This window comes from Macaca fascicularis, chromosome 10, assembly GCF_037993035.2.
Source record: "Macaca fascicularis isolate 582-1 chromosome 10, T2T-MFA8v1.1".
NCBI lineage: Eukaryota > Metazoa > Chordata > Mammalia > Primates > Cercopithecidae > Macaca > Macaca fascicularis.
In genome coordinates, this window is record NC_088384.1 from 91,601,949 (window position 1) to 91,620,213 (window position 18,265).

The 18,265-nt window shown below is 50.8% G+C and overlaps 1 protein-coding gene and 1 pseudogene across 4 annotated transcripts; one reads left to right on the forward strand and one right to left on the reverse strand.

The window, feature by feature from the left end:
• Positions 1-1,739: 1,739 nt before the first annotated feature.
• Positions 1,740-17,379, forward strand: ERGIC3 (ERGIC and golgi 3). 4 transcript variants are annotated; one of them, XM_015457635.3, is made up of 14 exons: positions 1,740-1,867; positions 2,005-2,075; positions 2,195-2,282; positions 2,501-2,620; positions 7,044-7,137; positions 8,147-8,312; positions 8,446-8,503; positions 13,978-13,992; positions 14,640-14,671; positions 15,775-15,871; positions 15,949-16,013; positions 16,704-16,858; positions 16,943-16,998; positions 17,174-17,379. In XM_015457635.3, the coding sequence occupies exons 1-14, from the start codon at positions 1,780-1,782 to the stop codon at positions 17,251-17,253; spliced, it is 1,185 nt and encodes a 394-aa protein (XP_015313121.1). In that variant the 5' UTR covers positions 1,740-1,779; the 3' UTR covers positions 17,254-17,379. The 4 variants fall into 4 exon arrangements, with proteins under 4 accessions (XP_015313121.1, XP_015313123.1, XP_015313122.1 ...); XM_015457637.3 differs by having other exon boundaries at positions 16,722-16,858; XM_015457636.3 differs by lacking the exon at positions 13,978-13,992.
• On the reverse strand, positions 4,052-4,370 carry LOC102115092 (large ribosomal subunit protein eL36-like; annotated as a pseudogene).
• Positions 17,380-18,265: the final 886 nt, after the last annotated feature.

The following is an 18,265-nucleotide window of genomic DNA, read 5'->3' on the forward strand; positions in this document are numbered from 1 at the left end:
TTACTTTATGCGTTTTGTTCAACATGCCAAGAACCTGGACAACTCTATCCTGGTAACAACTGCAGGTAACCTGGTAACAACGGCAGTTTCAAACTCTTTGGGTTCAAGCCATCCTTCTGCCTCAGCCTCCCAGGTAACAGACTATCGACGCATGCCACCACACCTGGCTAATTTTTTTATTTTTATTTTTGGAGACAGATCTCACTCTGTTGCCCAGGCTGGAATGCAGTGGCAGGATCTCGGCTCACTGCAACCTCCGCCTCCCAGGTTCAAGCGATTCTCCTGCCTCAGACTCTCGAGTAGCTGGGTTTACAGGAGCACACCACCACGCCCGACTAATTTTTGTATTTTTAGTAGAGAGGGGGTTTCACCATGTTGGCCAGGCTGGTCTCGAACTCCTGACCTCATGTGATCCTCCTCGGCCTCCCAACGTGCTGTTATTACAGGTGTGATCCATTGTGCCCAGCCTAATTTTTAAATTAAAAAATGGAATGATAGAATGCACATTACTTTGCATCTTTTCCCCCTTAAAAATATTCTTAGTATACCTAAAGAAGTAAATCTACTTCATTATTTTGAAATGTGGCCTAATAGTCCACAGAATGGGTGTACCATGATTTATTCAGTTTATTTAATGTATCAATGGGCATTCTGGCTGGTTCCAGATTTTTGCTATTGAACAATCTGAGGCATACAACTTCATGACGTGGTGCACTTAAAATCGTTAAGAGACAGATTCAGTATCCTAAGGTGTAACAACCACCCAGATCATGGTACTTTTATCCTTATTTTTATTAAAAATTTTTTTCTATTAATCTTGGATAGCTGCTTATGTTTTCTTTTTTAAATTTTTTCTATTAACCTTGACATGGTGCTTTTACTTCCTAAAGTGGAATTCCTGTATGAAAGCCTATGAGCTTTTATATCTTACTCATTGCAGCTGCATTACTGTGGGAGCTGTCCCGCTAGAGACACTGGGCTGCAATGGGAATTGTCAGGGACAGCTTAAGCTCCACATCACTTGAGTCTAAACCTGGAGTGGCAGAGCGTGTCCGTGAGGATCCCAGGGCCTGGAGAGCAATTTAGGGTAATATTCAGAAAGCAGCGCTCAGGAGAAGCACTGGGATGCTCTTTAGGTAAAATCACCCCAGAAGACCCTGGTTCCCAGAGTACTCTGAGGTCCGGAAGAACTGGGCTGGAAGCAGGTCCTGCTATTAATTGGCTGTGATCTTGGGCAAGTTAATTAACTTCTCCAGGTCACAGTTTGCTCTTTGGAAAACGGAGATAAGTCACACCTGCTTTCAGAGCGGACATCCTTACTTTACATCGGAATCACCCGGGTGCCATTCCTAGCGTTTCGGCTTCAGTAGGTGGGAATCAATTATTTGTATTTCTAATAGGTAATCAGTTGATAATGATGCGGCCGGACCGGTACACTCGAAAAACTACTGTTCCAGTATATTTCAAGATGTTCCAAGAGTCTTAAACACTTGGCGCAGTTCCGAGCACAAGGCACACGAACGGTGCTATTAGCGTTTCTAACCCCGCAGAGAACTCCTCGCACGCCGGTCCTCAGAAGACCCACCCCGGACAGCGGAGGCCCGGGCAGTAGCGTCCAGACCCAATTGCCCGCGCAAGGGGGCGTGACAGCATTGGTGGGTGGGGCCAAGGGTGCGGCTTGCTGCGCCTGCGTGAGGAAAAAGAGGGGGCGTGGCTCCAGGCCGGAAGAGGGAATCTGTAGGGGCGGGCCGGCTGGCGTCCCCTTTCCGGCTGGTCCCCATGGAGGCGCTGGGGAAGCTGAAGCAGTTCGATGCCTACCCCAAGACTTTGGAGGACTTCCGGGTCAAGACCTGCGGGGGCGCCACGGGTAGGCCGCGGCGAGGCCGGGGTCGCGGGGAGGGGGGCGTCCTAGAGCTTGACCCGGGCTCCTGGACTCTGACTGGCCTGCCGGTGTCTAAGGGAGTGGATTCGAGGCCATTCTGACCCTCGCCCCTTGTCCTGCAGTGACCATTGTCAGTGGCCTTCTCATGCTGCTACTGTTCCTGTCCGAGCTGCAGTATTACCTCACCACGGAGGTAAGGGGCGGGGCTTAGTGCGTGGGCGGGGCTTGGCATTCTAAGGATAGGACCTTTAGGGGTGGGAGTGGGGAAGGAGAGGTTTGGGGCCAAGTCTTACTGAGGCATCGCTGCCCCAGGTGCATCCTGAGCTCTACGTGGACAAGTCGCGGGGAGATAAACTGAAGATCAACATTGATGTACTTTTTCCGCACATGCCTTGTGCCTGTGAGTACCTCACCATGGATGGAAGTGGAGAGACCCAGGGTTCTCATGTGGGCTGCCAGATTCACACCTCTACCCTTAGGTTCTGGACTGGACCCCAGGACAGCCTCCTCCTAATCCCGTTCTGCCCCAGGACAGGCCCAGTATCCCCTTCCCCTCCAAAACCCACATCCCCTTGTCCCTAGGGTCCCAGTACCTTAGCCTGACTTTACTGCTTCCAGATCTGAGTATTGATGCCATGGATGTGGCTGGGGAACAGCAGCTGGATGTGGAACACAACCTGTTCAAGCAACGACTAGACAAAGATGGCATCCCCGTGAGCTCAGAGGCTGAGCGGCATGGTAACCAGGGGAAGGGGCTGGGTCTCAGATCCCAAAGCTGGACGTTCCCAAGCCTACATGCTGGCAAGTGGACTGTGGCAGGCATAGTGATATATTAAACAACTAAGACCTAGAGAAGTCAAGTGACTTGCCTAGGGTCCCCCAGCTTAGTAAGAGTCAGAGTGAGCTAAAATCCTCTATACATACTGAGTCGGGTAATCTACCTGACTGCTATTCTCAGAGGTCCTCAATACCTGCACATGGTAGTTTGAATACGAGAGGTTTGAAGATAGGTCTTATGTGCTCTTACCTTGGTAGAACTGTCTAGATGGACCCAGGCTTCTCTGAGTGTTTGCTTTCCCAGCCCATCGGCTGAATTCAGCCCTTAATGTCCTTCCCCTTTGGAATGCAGGCGGTTTAAGATTAGAATTGAGGTTCTCAAGTCACATTGCCTGGGTTCACATCTAACTTTGTCTCCTGCAGTCTGTGAGCTTCAGCTAGAAAGTGGTGATAAAACAGTAGTACCAACCACATGGAATTGTAAGACCAAATGAAGTAATATGTGTAAAATGCCTGGTTACAGAGTGGGGACCCACTTTTACCTTCCTTTCCTGCCTCCGTTAACTCAGTTTCCCACCACAGCAAAACTGTCGTCAAAGCTGGGATTTCTAACACCTTAGAGATTACTCTGGTGGGGAGTTTTATCATTTGTTGTTTCAGCAGATAAATACAAGACACCAGTTCAACCAACATAATTTGCTATAGGATTGGATATGGAGTGTAAGAGAGCAAAGTCATGGTTGTAGATTCCAACGCTTTCAGCCTGAGCAAATGAATGACTTGAGATGGAGATGACTGGAGGAGAAGGTTTTTTTGGTGGGAGGGGGGAGTGGCTATTAGATATCCACTACTGTATAACAAAGTACTCCAAAAGTTAGTAGTTTGATACAATAAAAATTTGTTTTTTCGGTTTCCCTGGGTCAGGAATTTAGGAGTGGCTTGTTTGGGTGATTTGGGTTTAGGGTATCTCCTGAGGTTGCAGTCATCTAAGGATTGATGGGGAACTGCAGGATCTACTTTATCTATCTATCTATCTCGAGACAGAGTCTCACTCTGTCACCCAGGCTGGAGTGCAGTGGCACGATCTTGGCTCACTGCAACTTCTGCCTCCCAGGTTCCAGTGATTCTCCTGCCTCAGCCTCCTGAGTATTTGGGATAACCGGCGTGTGCCACCACGCCCAGCTAATTTTTTGTATTTTCAGTAGAGATGGGGTTGCACCTTGTTAGGCAGGGGTCTTGATCTCTTGACCTCGTGATCTGTCCGCCTCAGCTTCCCAAAGTGTTGGGATTACAGGCGTGAGCCATCGCGCCTGGCCTACTTATTTGTTGTTTAAATTTATTTTTTTTCTGTCAAGCTGTTCTTTATTTCAGAGAGAGGGCGGGGCAGGGGGCTCAGTCTCTCTTGGCAGCAGCTTTCCTCATGACGGCCGGGACGTTGCTCAGCTCCTCCTCCCTCCTCTTGGCGCGTATGTGTGCCCCGCTCTTTTCTTGATGAACTTGAGGGCCCGTTTGTCGTTGGAGACCTTCAGTAACTCCATGGTGTGCTGCTCATACGGGGCAAAACCACACACCTCTTGGATCATGTCCCACATGAATTTGGTGTGTTTGGTCAGGTGCCCACGGCGGCGGCTGTGCCTTGGCTTGCTCATATTCTTGGTCATCTTGTGGCCCTTGTCGAGGCACACAGCCATAGCGGGTAGCACAGAGCCATGGCTGCTGCTCTCCAATGACAGCTGTGGCAGAAGGGCGGGTGGCATGCAGGGATCTACTTTTTTTTTTTTTTTTTTTTTTGAGAGTCTCACTTTGTCACCCAGGCTGGAGTGCCATGGTGCGATCTCAGCTCACCGCAACCTCTGCCTCCCGGCTTCAGGTGATTCTCCTGCCTCAGCCTTCCGAGTAGCTGCGATTACAGGCGCCAGCCAACACACTCAGCCAATTTTTGTATTTTTAGTAGAAACAGGGTTTCGCCATGGCGGCCAAGCTGGTCTCAAACTCCTGACCTCAGGTGATCCACCCGCCTCGGCCTCCCAGAGTGCTGGGATTACAGGCATGAGCCACCATGCCCAGCCGGGGATCTACTTTTAAAGGGCTCACTCATAGGGCTGTTGGCCGGATGCCGCAGTGCCTCACCACATGGACCTCTCAGTAGGGCTGCTTGTGTGTCCTTATATCTTGGCCACTGGCTTCCCCCACTTGGATCTTGTAAGTGAGCTGAGAGAGAACAAAGTAGAAACCATAACCTTCGGCCAGGCATGGTGGCTCACTCCTTGTAGTCCCAACACTTTTGGAGGCTGAGGCAGTTGGATCACCTGAAGTCAGGAGTTCGAGACCAGTCTGGCCACCATGGTAAAATCCCATCGCTACTAAAAATACAAAAAAAAAAAAAAAAAAGAATTAGCCGGGCATGGTGGCAGGCAACTGTAATTCCAGCTACTCGGGAGGCTGAGGCAGGAGAATCGCTTGAACCTGAGAGGTGGAGGTTGCAGTGAGCCGAGATTGCGCCTCTGCACTCAAGCCTGGGCAACAAGAGTGAAACTCCATCTCAACAACAACAAAAAAACTGTAACCTTTTTTATGACCTAACCTCAGAAGTTGTATACCATCATTTCTGCAATAAACTAGTGGTTACACAGGTCAGCCTGTTGTGGGAGAGGACTACATAAGGGTGTGAATACTAGGAAGTGGGGATCATTGAAGTCATCTTGGAAACTAGTTTCCACAGAGTAAGGTCAGGATTTGGGGGAAAGAGGAATCTTAGGTTTGGGTAAATTTGGGGTTCCTATTTTATACTCTGGTGATATTAAGAGGCAATTAGATGTACCAGTCTAGAATTTAGAGGAGTTATCAGTAGGTAGAGGGTAGTTTAAACAATTGGACTAAGTGAGGAAACTAGGGAGTAAATGTAGGTAGAGGAGAGGTCTAGGGCCTGTACCCTGGGCATCTCTAATTTATTTAAAGTCAGGACAGGAAGGAAGATTGAGACAGATTAGCCATTGACATAGAAGAACCAAGAGGTGTCCCAAAAGCCAAGTGGAGAGAGTTTCAAGAAGAGAGTGAGCAGTTGTATCAGAAGCTACTGATAGTCCAGTAAAACGAGGAGTGAGAATTGACCATTGAAATTGACAACAGAGATTCCTGGAGACTTTGAAAGGAACAATTTTGATACTGTTGAGGATGAGAATCTGATCAAAGAGCAATAAAGGAAGTGGAGACATTACCTATAGATGACTTTTGGAGTTTCACTGTAAGGGAGAGCTGAGAAATGGGGCGGGGTTTTAAAGGAGAAAGTGGTAAGATGGTGGGTTTGGTGGTGAGAGCAAGTGAAGTTCTGTTGCTTCTCTTTTCGTAGTGGAAATTGAAAGCAAGGACATTAGCTAAGTGAAGAAAGGAAGGTTTTGGGAGCCTAAGGAGAGAGGAGAAGGTCTAAGTCACCTTAGAGAATGGGAGAGTGAACCAATTAGAGGAATGAAGTGGAATTGCCAGGCAGTCCTAAGGGAGTTTCAGGCAAGAAGTAGGTACAGAGAGTTGAATGGAACCAGGGTTTGGGTTTTGCTGGATTTGTAAAACGAAAGATGAGAGGAACAGGGAGTTGTGGTTATGTGCAAGAGAATAATTACAGTGGACCATGGGATTTAAGGAGGGAAGTGAGGACATGATAGTGTCAATAGTGTCAAAGAATTGGTGGATTTCAGGTACTAAATAGTGAACTGGGAAAATAAGGGTAAGTAGTTGAAGACTCAGACACTTGAAGTTGAATTTGGGAAGGTTTGCAGTTATTGGCAATGACAGGATCTAGGTATGATTATGGAAATGGGTAGCCAAGGTGAGATGGCAAAATCAAGATTCTCATGAGTTGGGAGGTCAGTATTCAGTATTGAAATCACCAGTTATGATGGGGTGACTGAGTGAGGCAAGGAGCCGGTGCAGAGGGAGAGGTCTGAGGAGAAGCATCATGGCAAGGAGGTTAGTGGCATACATGTTGGAATTAGCTGAAATCTGTTTCCTCAGTTGCATTGGGCAAAGTCACTTCTCATCAGTGAGCCTCAGCATCTTCTCAATAAAACAGGGATAATTACCCCCACCCTCAAAGAGTCATTGTGGGGATGAAATGAGACGATGGTTGTGAAGTACAGTGATCTGTACCCAGCTAATGTTCAGTATTTACTGTTAACTGTTTTCTTACTGTTTCTTTTATTAAAAGAATTGATAAGTATGTAGAAGTACTTAGTGCCTGACCCGTAGCATGTACTACATGAATATTAGTTATTATTACAACTTTTATTTATCCCCAGGCCGCTGGCCAAAGAGCTTGTGCAGGGACTGGGGCCACCAATTTCACTGTGTCTGGCCCCAGCTGATGCCTCTGCTTCTCCCCTCCCCTTAGAGCTTGGGAAAGTCGAGGTGACGGTGTTTGACCCTGACTCCCTGGACCCTGATCGCTGTGAGAGCTGCTATGGTGCTGAGGCAGAAGATATCAAGTGAGCCAGTGGGAGTGGGAGCAGGGTTTCCATCAGGTGCCGTGTGTCAGTCAGCCTTAGCCTCAGTCAGACTGGCAGCTGAGGAGGTCAGACCAAGAATCTAGAGTGGGCGGGTGTGTGCCTCTGTCATTGATCCTGGTGCAGGTGACTGAGGCTTTGTGACCAGGCCCCACCTGGGCGCTGCAGACCTAGAGATGGAGCTGAAGTGGTCTCTGCTCTTCTGCCTAGAGAAACGGTTCACAGGTGGTCTCTGGAGTCCGGCCGCCTGGGTTCTTCCCCTGTTTCGTTGGGCCAAGCCATGTAACCTCTCTATGTGAAGAGGGATGATAATAACATCTTCTTGTAAGAGTCACATACGGATTAGCTGTATACTGTGTGTAAATCACTGAGGTGGAAGGTCCGGCCCAGATTATCAGACCCTCAGTATCTGATAACTACTGCTGTGTTTCCCAGGCCCTGACTTCCACAAGACTGATTCAGCAGGTCTGGAGTGGGGCCTGGGAATATGTACTTCCATCTTTTTTGGTTGTGGAAAAATATGTGACACAAAATTTACCATTTTAACCATTTTTAAGTGTGCAACTCAGTGGCATTAGGTATCTTCACAGTGTCATGCAGTCACCACTGTCTGTCCTAAAACTTGTCATCACCCCAAACAATGGGAATATGTATTTTTCACAGTCCTGGTCTGGGCACAATGGCTCACACCTGTAACCCCTAGCACTTTGGGAGGCCACGGTAGGTGAATCACTTGAGCTTAGGAGTTTGAGACCAGCCTGGGTAACACAGCAAGACCCTATGTCTACAGAAAATTTTAAAAATTAAAAAAAAAAAAAAAAAAACAGTCCTTCTGCCACTGAGGAAACACATTTGGAGAACGTTTGGTGGTCAGGGATGAGTCTAGCAGAGGCTTCATTAGCAGGCAGAGCTGCTCGGGCTCTATTTCCCCAGATGCCAGCACTGGACTTGTGCCTCTTTGACACTCTCACCGTCACTCCCTGCCCTACAGGTGCTGTAACACCTGTGAAGATGTGCGGGAGGCATATCGCCGTCGAGGCTGGGCCTTCAAGAACCCAGATACTATTGAGCAGTGCCGGCGAGAGGGCTTCAGCCAGAAGATGCAGGAGCAGAAGAATGAAGGCTGCCAGGTGTACGGCTTCTTGGAGGTCAATAAGGTATCAGGAGGGATCAAGGCAAGATAGGGCCAGCTGGGCTGGGCAAGCTCCGCTGGGAACCGAGGGCCCACTCAGGCCCTGAGTAGGCAAAAGGAGGACACAGCCAGAGAATGAGAGAGAATGTTCCTTACAGGTGGCCGGAAACTTCCACTTTGCCCCTGGGAAGAGCTTCCAGCAGTCCCACGTGCACGGTGAGTGATCTGCACCTGCTGGGGAGATTTAGATGCTGGCCACCTTCTTGGTGAGTTTGAGTGGTCCTCTCCTGCCTGCTGCTCATTTGTCTTTGGCAACCATTTGGCCAGAGCAGGCCATCTCGGCAGCAGTTTGGCACAGTGGCTAAGAGCACAGGCCGAGGAGCCAGACTGCCTGCATTCAGATACCAGTTTCAGACCTTATTGGCTGTGTGACTTTGAGAAGGTTTCTTCATCTTTTTGATTCCTGTTTTCTACTTTATAAAATGGTGATGAGGGCACTTATCTCACAGGGTGTGTGTGCAGGTTAAAGATGATCGCACGGAGCTTGGCTTGTGGTAGGTGCTTGTTGAGGTGGTAGCCCCCAGTGTCCGACGATGACCTGTGCATGAGGCTTTGGGAGAAGCAGAGCTAGGTTGGAGCACAGGTTCTGCCACTCCTGAGCTATGTCATATTTGGGAAATACTGAGCCCTATTCAGTTGCTGCTTCTGCAAAATGGGGATGATGATAATAGTACCCACTCATAGGGCTGCTGGGGTGAACAAATGAGATTTATTCTCATTCATTTGTTCATTCAGGCATTCACAAAATATTTAGTAATCACCTACTAGTCTAGTTGCTAAGGGTATAGTAGTGAACAAAGTCTGTGCCCTCAGAACATTCTAGTAAAGAAATAGACAATAAGTATATAAAATATAAATAGTCCCCAATTAACAATGATTCATCTTGTAATTTTTTACTTTATGATGGGTATTACATGCATTTTTCACTTAACGATATTTTCTTTTTCTTTTTTTTTTTTTTTTTTTTTTTTGAGTCTCACTCTGTCGCCCAGGCTGGAGTGCAGTGGCATGATCTTGACTCACTGCAACCTCCATCTCCCGGGTTCAAGTGATTCTCCTGCCTCAGCCTCCTGAGTAGCTGGGTCTATAGGTGCGTGCCACCACGCCCAGCTAACTTTTGTATTTTTAATAGAGATGGGGTTTCATTATGTTGGCCAGGCTGGTCTTGAACTCCTGACCTCAAGTGATCCACCCACCTCGGCCTCCCAAAGTGCTGGGATTACAGGCATGAGCCACTGCACCTGGCCAACTTACAATGAGTTTATTGGGACCTAACCCCAGTGTAGGTCAGGGAGCATCTGTATATGGTATTATCAGATGCTGTTAAGTCATGTGGACCAAAACAAGGCAGGATAAAGATGGTAGTGGGGAGGGGCTAGGAGAGGGCAGGGAGGGTCCTATTTTAAATATGGAGGTCAGGGAAAGACTCCTTGATGAGGTAATATTTGAGCAAAGACCTGAAGACAGTGAGGGAGCCAGCCATATGGATGTCTGGGGAGGAAGTGTTACAAGCAGAGAGAACAGTAAATGCAAATTCCTGAGGCTAGAATGTGCTTGGCAAGTTCAAGATATAGTAAGAAGGTCAGGGTGGCTGGAGCAGAGGAGCATGCTTAGAAATGAAGTGAGAGAGGCCAGGGCAGTCACCTACACCTGTAATCCCAGCACTTTGGGAGGCCGAGGCAGGTGGATCACCTGAGGTCAGGAGTGCAAGACCAGCCTGGCCAACATGGTGAAACCCTGTCTCTACTAAAAATACAAAAATTAGCTGGGTGTGGTGGCGCAAGCCTATAAACCCAGCTACTCGGGAGGCTGAGGCATGAGAATTTCTTGAACCTGGGAGGTGGAAGTTACAGTGAGCTGAGATCGTGCCATTGCACTCCAGCCTGGGTAACAGAGCAAGACTCCGTCTCAAAAAAAAAAAAAAAAAGTGAGAGAGGTCACAGGGCCATATCATGCAGGGCTTGCAGGGGCATTGTAGGGACTCGGGCCTTTACTCTGCATGAGATGAGAAGCCATTGTAGGGCTTTGAAGAAGGTGAGGGATGATCCAACTTAACTTAAAAGGTAAGCGGCTCTCCAGCTGCTCTGTGGACAAGACTGGACAGGGGAAAGGACGGAAGCAGAGAGTCCCTTTAGGAGGCTCTTGCAGTGATCAATCCAGGCAAAAGATGGTGGGGCTCAGCCCAGAGTGGCAGTGGAAGTGGTGGGAAGTGACTGGCTTCTGGATGTATTTTGAAGGTAGAGCTGAGAAGAGTTCCTGATGGGCATTAGGGACAAAGGAAAAAGGAGTCAGGGATACCTTCAAAGTTTTGTACCTGAGTAGTAAGAAGGATGGAGTTGCCTGTAATCCTAGCACTTTGGGAAGCCGAGGCAGGTGGATTGCCTGAGCTCAGGAGTTAGAGACCAGCCTGACCAACATGGTGAAACCCTGTCTCTACTAAAAATACAAAAAATCAGCTGGGTGTGGTGGTGTACGCCTGTAGTCCCAGCTACTCAGGAGGCTGAGGTAGGAGAATTGCTTGAACCTGGGAAGCGGATGTTGCAGTGAGCTGAGATGATGCCATTTCACTCCAGCTTGGGTGACAGAGCAAGATTCCATCTCCATTAAAAAAAAAAAAGAAAAGGATGGAGTTGCCATTTAACAAGATGAGGAAGACTCAAGGCAGGTGTAGATGTTCGGAAATGGGATCTTACAGCTGGTATTCGGCTTTTGACGCGTTCAGACCACTAGCGTCTAGGTGTCCTTCTAGACACACAAGGTGTCAAGTAAGTAGTTTTCCATTCAAGCCTGGAGTTCAGGGAGAGGACTTGCCTGGAGATGCAAATGTTGGCATCATCCAGCCACGGGACTGGATGAAATCACCCTGGAGGGGGAGGGTAGATGGAAAAGAGGGGAGCTCAAAGGGCTGGGTGCCAGGCCTCCCACATTAGAGGCTAAAGGTGTCGGGGGAACTGACAGGGGAGACCAGTAAGAAACCTTGGTGGAGGAGGAGTGTAAGCCAGGCAGGATGTGGCAGGATGCGGCAGGATGCCGCACTCTGACAGGTGTTTCAGATACCGCATCAGATGCTTCTGGATGTCTAGCAGGAATTGGCCATGGGATATACAATGTAACAGTCATTTATTATAGCCTTGCCTGAGTCATTGGAGGGGTGTGATAGGACCACCCTCCAGTGGGTCCAGGAGGGAATGGGAGAGGAGTTGGAGCCAGTGAGTACTGACAGTTCTATAGTGGAATCTGCTTAGGGGAGGAGAAAGCATGAACTGAAGCTGGAGGGAAATGTGGAGTCGAGGGAGGCTTTTCTAAGGACAGTGATGTAGCAAAATGTTAATATGCCGTTGGAAATTACTGACTAAAGAGACCATAAGTGATGCTCTAGAGACGAGACAAATAATGACCGGAGTGAAGTCCTGGAGAAAGAAGACAGAATCTGGTGCCTTACACATGTGGAAAGGCCAAACTTAGCAATAGGAGGAAAGGCAGGCTCTGTAGGTCCAGGTAGGGTGGTAGCTGGGGTGGCAAAAGTACATGGAGAGTCTCTTCTGAGTCCTCCTGTCTTCTCTGTGTTGTAGGAAGGAAGGTCCTCAGTTGAGAATGAGAAGAGAGGGAAGGAGGTGTTGGAGATTTGAAAGAAAAGGTGTGACTGGTCATTTGGGGGTGGGAGAATGCATGGACTAGGGAGACTGAGTAGGATTGACGCAGCACTAGGGTCTCCCTGGAGTCTGCGGCTGTGAATGGAAAGAGAGCAGTCAGCGTGGTCATCTGTGTGGGAATGGACTCAGTAGACAGAACGTTGGAATCGCCTTGGGTTTGGTGTTGCCAGGTGCCTGCAATGGTGAGGGAGTCAAATATGTAAAGAAGTCATCCTGATTCTGGACCACAGCCTATAAGTTAGGAAAGGAGGAAAGACAGGATGTGGGGAAGCCAGTGAGGGGCAGGAGGAACAAGGGACTGCAAGTCCTGAGTGTGGTGTCAACAAGTTATCAGAATTGGTGGACTGGAGGAAATTAGAAAGCTAGTGGAACATGAGTTGCTTGAAAGGGGCTTTGTTAATGACAAAGCTTAGGGAATGGCCAACAAATCAAGTGGCTCAGGTAGGCAGAGCACAAGATCAGGAAGGAAAGGATGTCCAGGAACTGGGAGGCCAGGGTACTGGAAGGATCATCTACGTGGATATGGAAATCACTAGAAACTGACAGAGGTAGTACAGGAGAGAGTGGCAGGCAGTTGCCCAAGCTGTTGAAAAATGGCAGGGGACAACAGTCCTGGAGGCTCCATGTAGATATCTAGGTGACTGAAACAAGCAGGGCTGCTTTGTCATGAGCTTCAAAGCTGGGGATTTTTTTTTGAAGACTGGAATGCCAGGGTGTGATCTTGGCTCACTGTAGCCTTGACCTCCTGGACTCAAGAGATCCTCCCACCTCAGCCTCCCAAGGAGCTGAGACCACAGGCACATGCCACCATGCTTGGCTCATTTTTCCTTTTTTTTTTCCGCAGAGACAAGGTCTTGCCATGTTGCCCAGGCTCCTGGGCTCAACTGATCTTCCTGCTTGGCCTCCCAAAGTGTTGGGATTAGAGATGTGAGCCATTTTGCATTTTTAAGGCAGATAAAGGGAAAGTGATCTGGAAGTGGCAGTGAGGAGGAGGAAAGACTTCTCTTTAGGCCAGGGAGGAGGTTGTGTATGGAGAGAAGACAGTCGCACGTTGAGGGGATGCCAGGGAGTTAGTGCCTGGAAGGAAGAGCCAGGCTGAAGCAAGAAAGTGAAGAGGAACCCAGGGGTTGAAGGCAGGGCTGGGGAAGGTGGGAGTTGGGGTCACAGTAAAGCTTGGACAGAGCCGCGTGGTGACAGAGCCCAGGCTGTGAAGATGGCCTCTCAAAGTGGTTGAGGTGAACAGGAGGGTAGCTCTGCTGGTCTTCAGGGCAGTCTGGGGGGGCTGGAAGACCCTGTAGAGCTCTGGAACCCCCTCTTCACTTTGGAGGAAGCTGGGAGAAAAGGTCTTGCTGGGATGATAGGAAGATGATCAGTGTCAAGCTGTTGGCACAAGGCCTGGCAGGCACTCAGTAGGACACAGAGCCAGAATGGCAGCCTCTCGGCCTGGGACTGTTAGACTTGTGGATCCCAGGGCCGGGGGTGCTCTGTACCTGGAAGGATGTATAAACACAAAGCTACAGTTGCCTAAGGCCAGAGATCTGGCTGAATTGAGGCCTGGGAGTGAGTTTCTAATATCCTTGTTGATTGGGGCCGGGGTGGGTAATAATCTCTTACAGTGTAAAGTTTACAAGTATTTTTCCATCTTAGATCCCACCTGATCCTTAGGACAGCTCTTTGCAAAGGAGAACACTGAGGCCCAGAAAGGGCAAGTGATTTGCCCAAGGCCATACAGTCAGGAACTTGGCTCCTTGGGCTTTAGGCTTCTTGTCCTTCCTAAGCCACTCTGTCTCCTGCTCCTCTCTGGCCAGATTAGTTCGCTCTCGAGGAGGGGCCCAGGCGGAGGCTTGTTAGCTGGGGCCAGACTGTGTTGCTGAGGCAGAATGTTCCCATCTTCCTTCCTGCCACATGTCTTGCTCCATAGTTCTCATTGTGAAGCTCTGAATCTGTCTTCTCTCTCCTCCCTCCCCCATGCTGCAGTACATGCTGTGGAGAGTAAGTGGCCCCGCCCCCCAGGGAGGCCAAGCCCCCACTTCTGGGGCAGCCTGCCCTACCGGGATGCGGGGAGGTTGGATGGGTCTGTGATTGGGTCTTCTCTGACCTGGCTGCTGGGTGACTATAAAAAGGACTGGGATGTATCTTTGAAGTATGGTTCCTTGCAGCAGGAGGGATTGAGGCTAGAGGGCAGGAGTAACTTGTTCTGGAACAGTTGGTACAGGGTCCCCATGGGATTTCCTCTGGGGACCTTTGAGGGTGGAGGCAGGGAACGCGTGGATGGCATTCTCGGGTCCCACCTCACTTTGAGGTTCAGTGATTTGCCATCAGCTCCAGTTAGTGAGAGCCCATAGTCAGTGGGTTTTGTTTTTGGAGATGCAGGCAGGGCCATGCTGGGAGTGAAGGCCTAGAGTTCCCTGTGGATGTCAGGGAGGAACCAGGGTCTGTTCTTATGACTCCTGAGGAGGGCGTGAACTCTCACACAGGCCCAAGGCTTGCCCTTTCGGGCCGTCCTTAAGCAGGACCAGGAGGGGCCAGGCTGGAGAAGGAGTGAGGGGTCAGAGAAGACAGGTGGTTTGCAGTCTAGGGGGAGGAGTGAGGAGGCCAATGCTGCTCCTACTAATGACACCTTCTCCCTTCTCTCCTAGTCCATGACTTGCAGAGCTTTGGCCTTGACAACGTACGTACCAGATGGAAACCATAGAGGGCAGGTGGGGGTGGGAGGCTTGGTTGCTGCCTTCATTTCCTTGTAGGAACATCCTGGGATCAGGGAGTGCTTATAGAAAAATACACCATGTTCTGAATGGGGATCCAGCCTGAGGGTTAAGTGAGAGTGACTTTTAAACTGAGCTCTGAGCAGGCTAGGGGCAAGGTGGGATTGGATAAGAGCATGCTACACAGACAGACCTCAGCACAAGGTCAGGTGGGATCGTGGCCCTTCTAAGGAACTGCAGGGCAGGTGTGGATGGGTGAGGCTGGAGAAGTCAGCAGGGACCAGACCACACAGGACTCAGAGGCCACGCTGAGGAGTCACATCTTTCTCCTGAGAACAGTGGAAAGCTGTTGGCCTTCTTTAAGCAGAGTCATGACATCATCAGACTTGCATTTTCTGAAAGATCCTTCCAGTGACTGAGTTGGATACACAGGGGAGCAAGAAGGGAGTGCATCTGGGGGCTCACAGCCTCCAGCCTCAGCCTCCATAGCCTGGACCTCCAGGCAAAACCAGCACCTGCCACTCTGTGTGTGCCTAACGTATGAGTGAAGCTGGTATTTTAAGAAATCTGAAACCTGGCCAGCCATGGTGGCTCATGCCTATAATCCCAGCACTTTGGGAGTCTGAGGCAGGTGGATCACCTGAGGTCGGCAGTTCGAGACCAGCCCGGCCAACTTGGTGAAACCCCATCTCTACTAAAAATACAAAGATTAGCTGGGCATGGCAGCGCACGCCTGTAACAGCTACTCAGGAGGCTGAGGCAAGACAATTGCTTGAACCCAGGAGGCAGAGGCAGTGAGCCCAGATCACGCCATTGCTCTCCAGCCTGGGCAACAGAGTAACACTTTGTCTCAAAAAAAAAAAAAAAAAAAATTCTGGAACTCCAGGAGTTTGCAGGCTGTGGAAAGAGGAGTTTCTAGGTGAGGAGTGGGGGATACCCGTCCCAGGGATGTTGTCCCCTTAGGGCCATAGCCTCCCCTTTCTCCCACATCTCCACAGACAGACCCAGGTGTCCCTGTCTGCTACTGTCATCAGAGCTTTGGATGAGCTCTGGATGGTGTTGTTTGCAGATCAACATGACCCACTACATCCAGCACCTGTCATTTGGGGAGGACTATCCAGGCATTGTGAACCCCCTGGACCACACCAATGTCACTGCACCCCAAGGTACCAGCCCGGGAGGCAGCCCCCAGCCACAGAAGGCCTGCCGGGCACCCGTACCCAGTGCTTTGTTTTCCCCTCAGCCTCCATGATGTTCCAGTACTTTGTGAAGGTGGTGCCCACTGTGTACATGAAGGTGGATGGAGAGGTGAGTCAGGGAGCTCCCTCCCCGCTAGAGTCTCCTGCGTGCTGCCAAGCACTGGACTTCCTGCATTTCATTCCGTCAGCCTGGGGAGTGAAAACTGCCTCGTCCTCACATGGTGGATGAAAGACTGAGGCCCAGAGAGGGTGGGGGATTTGCCGTCCCAGCCAGAGTGCAGGCCTGGGGCTGTCCGATTCAAAGCGTCTGCTCTTTGCGCTGTCCTCACCGCCTCCATCTGTTCCTCTGGTGCCCATCGTCTGCCTGCCTCACTGTCCCCTGTGGTCTACCTGGGCTGGGGGTTAGGCAGGGCAAGCCTCTGTGTACCCGCTCCCGAGGCTGCCGTGGCCTGTGGAGCAACATCTCAGCAGAGTGGCAGGATGCAAGGGACTGAGGGCAGAGGAAGTCAGTTCAGCCTTGGTGGTGCATCTTTGGAGAGTTGCTTCTCAGCCTGGACCCCTGTGAGAACACCCACTAAATGCTGCCAGGATAGGTAAACTGTAAAGAGCTGGCATCTGGAGGGGAAGGCTGAGGCCAAGGCTAGGAGAGGGGGTCTGGCAGGCCAGGCCTTGCAGTGCAGGCCACCAGCACAGTGCCATGTTTTCTCCCCGCACGGTCAAGGCTCAGCAGGAAAGGGGAAGGAGCAGGGGTGGGGCTGATGGTGGCTGAAGCCAGGTCCTAGCCCTAGCCCTGGCCTAGGCTCCCCTCCCACCCCAGGTGCTGAGGACAAATCAGTTCTCTGTGACCAGACATGAGAAGGTCGCCAATGGGCTGTTGGGCGACCAGGGCCTTCCCGGAGTCTTCGTCCTCTATGAGCTCTCGCCGATGATGGTGAAGCTGACAGAGAAGCACAGGTGAGGGCAGGGGCAGAGCGGCCTCTGGGGGCCTGAGCCTGAGGGAGGAGTGTGCCTGCTGAGCCCACCCGCTCCCTCCACCAGGTCCTTCACCCACTTCCTGACAGGCGTGTGCGCCATCATTGGGGGCATGTTCACGGGTAAGAGGCCCAGGGTGTCTGTGAGCTGTAGGGTGGGGAGAGTAAAGCCTGGGTGCCCTAGGTTTGGTTGGGGGTGAAGGGGCAGATGCTGGCCTGGCCAGTTAAGTGACAAGGCTCTCAGCGTCAAAAGCCAAGGCCCCCACTGGGCCAGTGCCAGCCCTTTTCTCTCTCCCAGTGGCTGGACTCATCGATTCACTCATCTACCACTCAGCACGAGCCATTCAGAAGAAAATTGATCTAGGGAAGACAACGTAGTCACCCTCAGCGCTTCCTCTGTCTCCTGTCTCTCCCCGGCTTGTGGTTATCCCCCAGCCTCCACCACCCTCCACCTCCTCAGTCAGCCCCAGCCCCAGGTTGATAAATCTATTGATTGTGATAGTACTCACTGGTCTCCGTGTGATCCTTGCCATGGCTAGAGCCTCATCCTGGCCACTCATTGAAGGCAATCGTGACTGATGGATCGGGGCCCAGAGCCCTCAGGAGCCCCCACATGGGCATCTCCTAGTTGACTGACTGGGGTTTATTCAAACCAGACTCATGTCCAGCCCACAGCCCTGGGTCCCTCCCTCCACTGTGGTCCTCAGACCTCTCGGGTTCAGCCCCAGGGCTCACTTGGACCTTTTTAGCGTGAGCTTCCTGGAGCCACCATGGCCCCCAGGCCACTAATTCAGGGCCCTGGGTGCAGATTGGGGCTTGCCACTTCATTGATGGGTAAAGCTGGGGTCGCTCTCCACCACCCTGGGCTCAGTCCACCTGATCCTGTCACACTCACTGATCCCACTCTGTGCCAAACCCCGCCCGCGCTGGCTCTCACTGCAGTGAGGAGTCCCTCCAGGTCCTTTGCAGTCTCCTAGGTGGAAGCAAAACTGAACATCAAGGTGGGAAGGTGGGAAGGTAGCAGTGGCCATTCTGGAGCAGGGCCAGCACCAGACCCCTGGCTTGGGGCCTAATCAGGGTTTCTCGTTAGAACTCTGGCTACATGTGGAGAAGCAGGGCCCAGCGACCTCACCAGTCTATGGCCCAGGGAGGTAGGGGTACCTAAACAACCAGTTTATCAGATCATATCTCGAATGTTGATCTAAGACTGTGGCAGGGGAAAAGCAAGAGAAAGGGGAAAGGAAGCGAAGTCAGGTAGTGACAGCAGAACCTCTGGAGTCAGACCCGAGATCCAGCTCTGATGGAAGCCTCTCTCAGGGATGGTGAGGAATGGACAGGTTAATGGAGTCTGTCAGGTCCTTAGCTGTCCTGGAGCAGTGGAAGCCAGAAA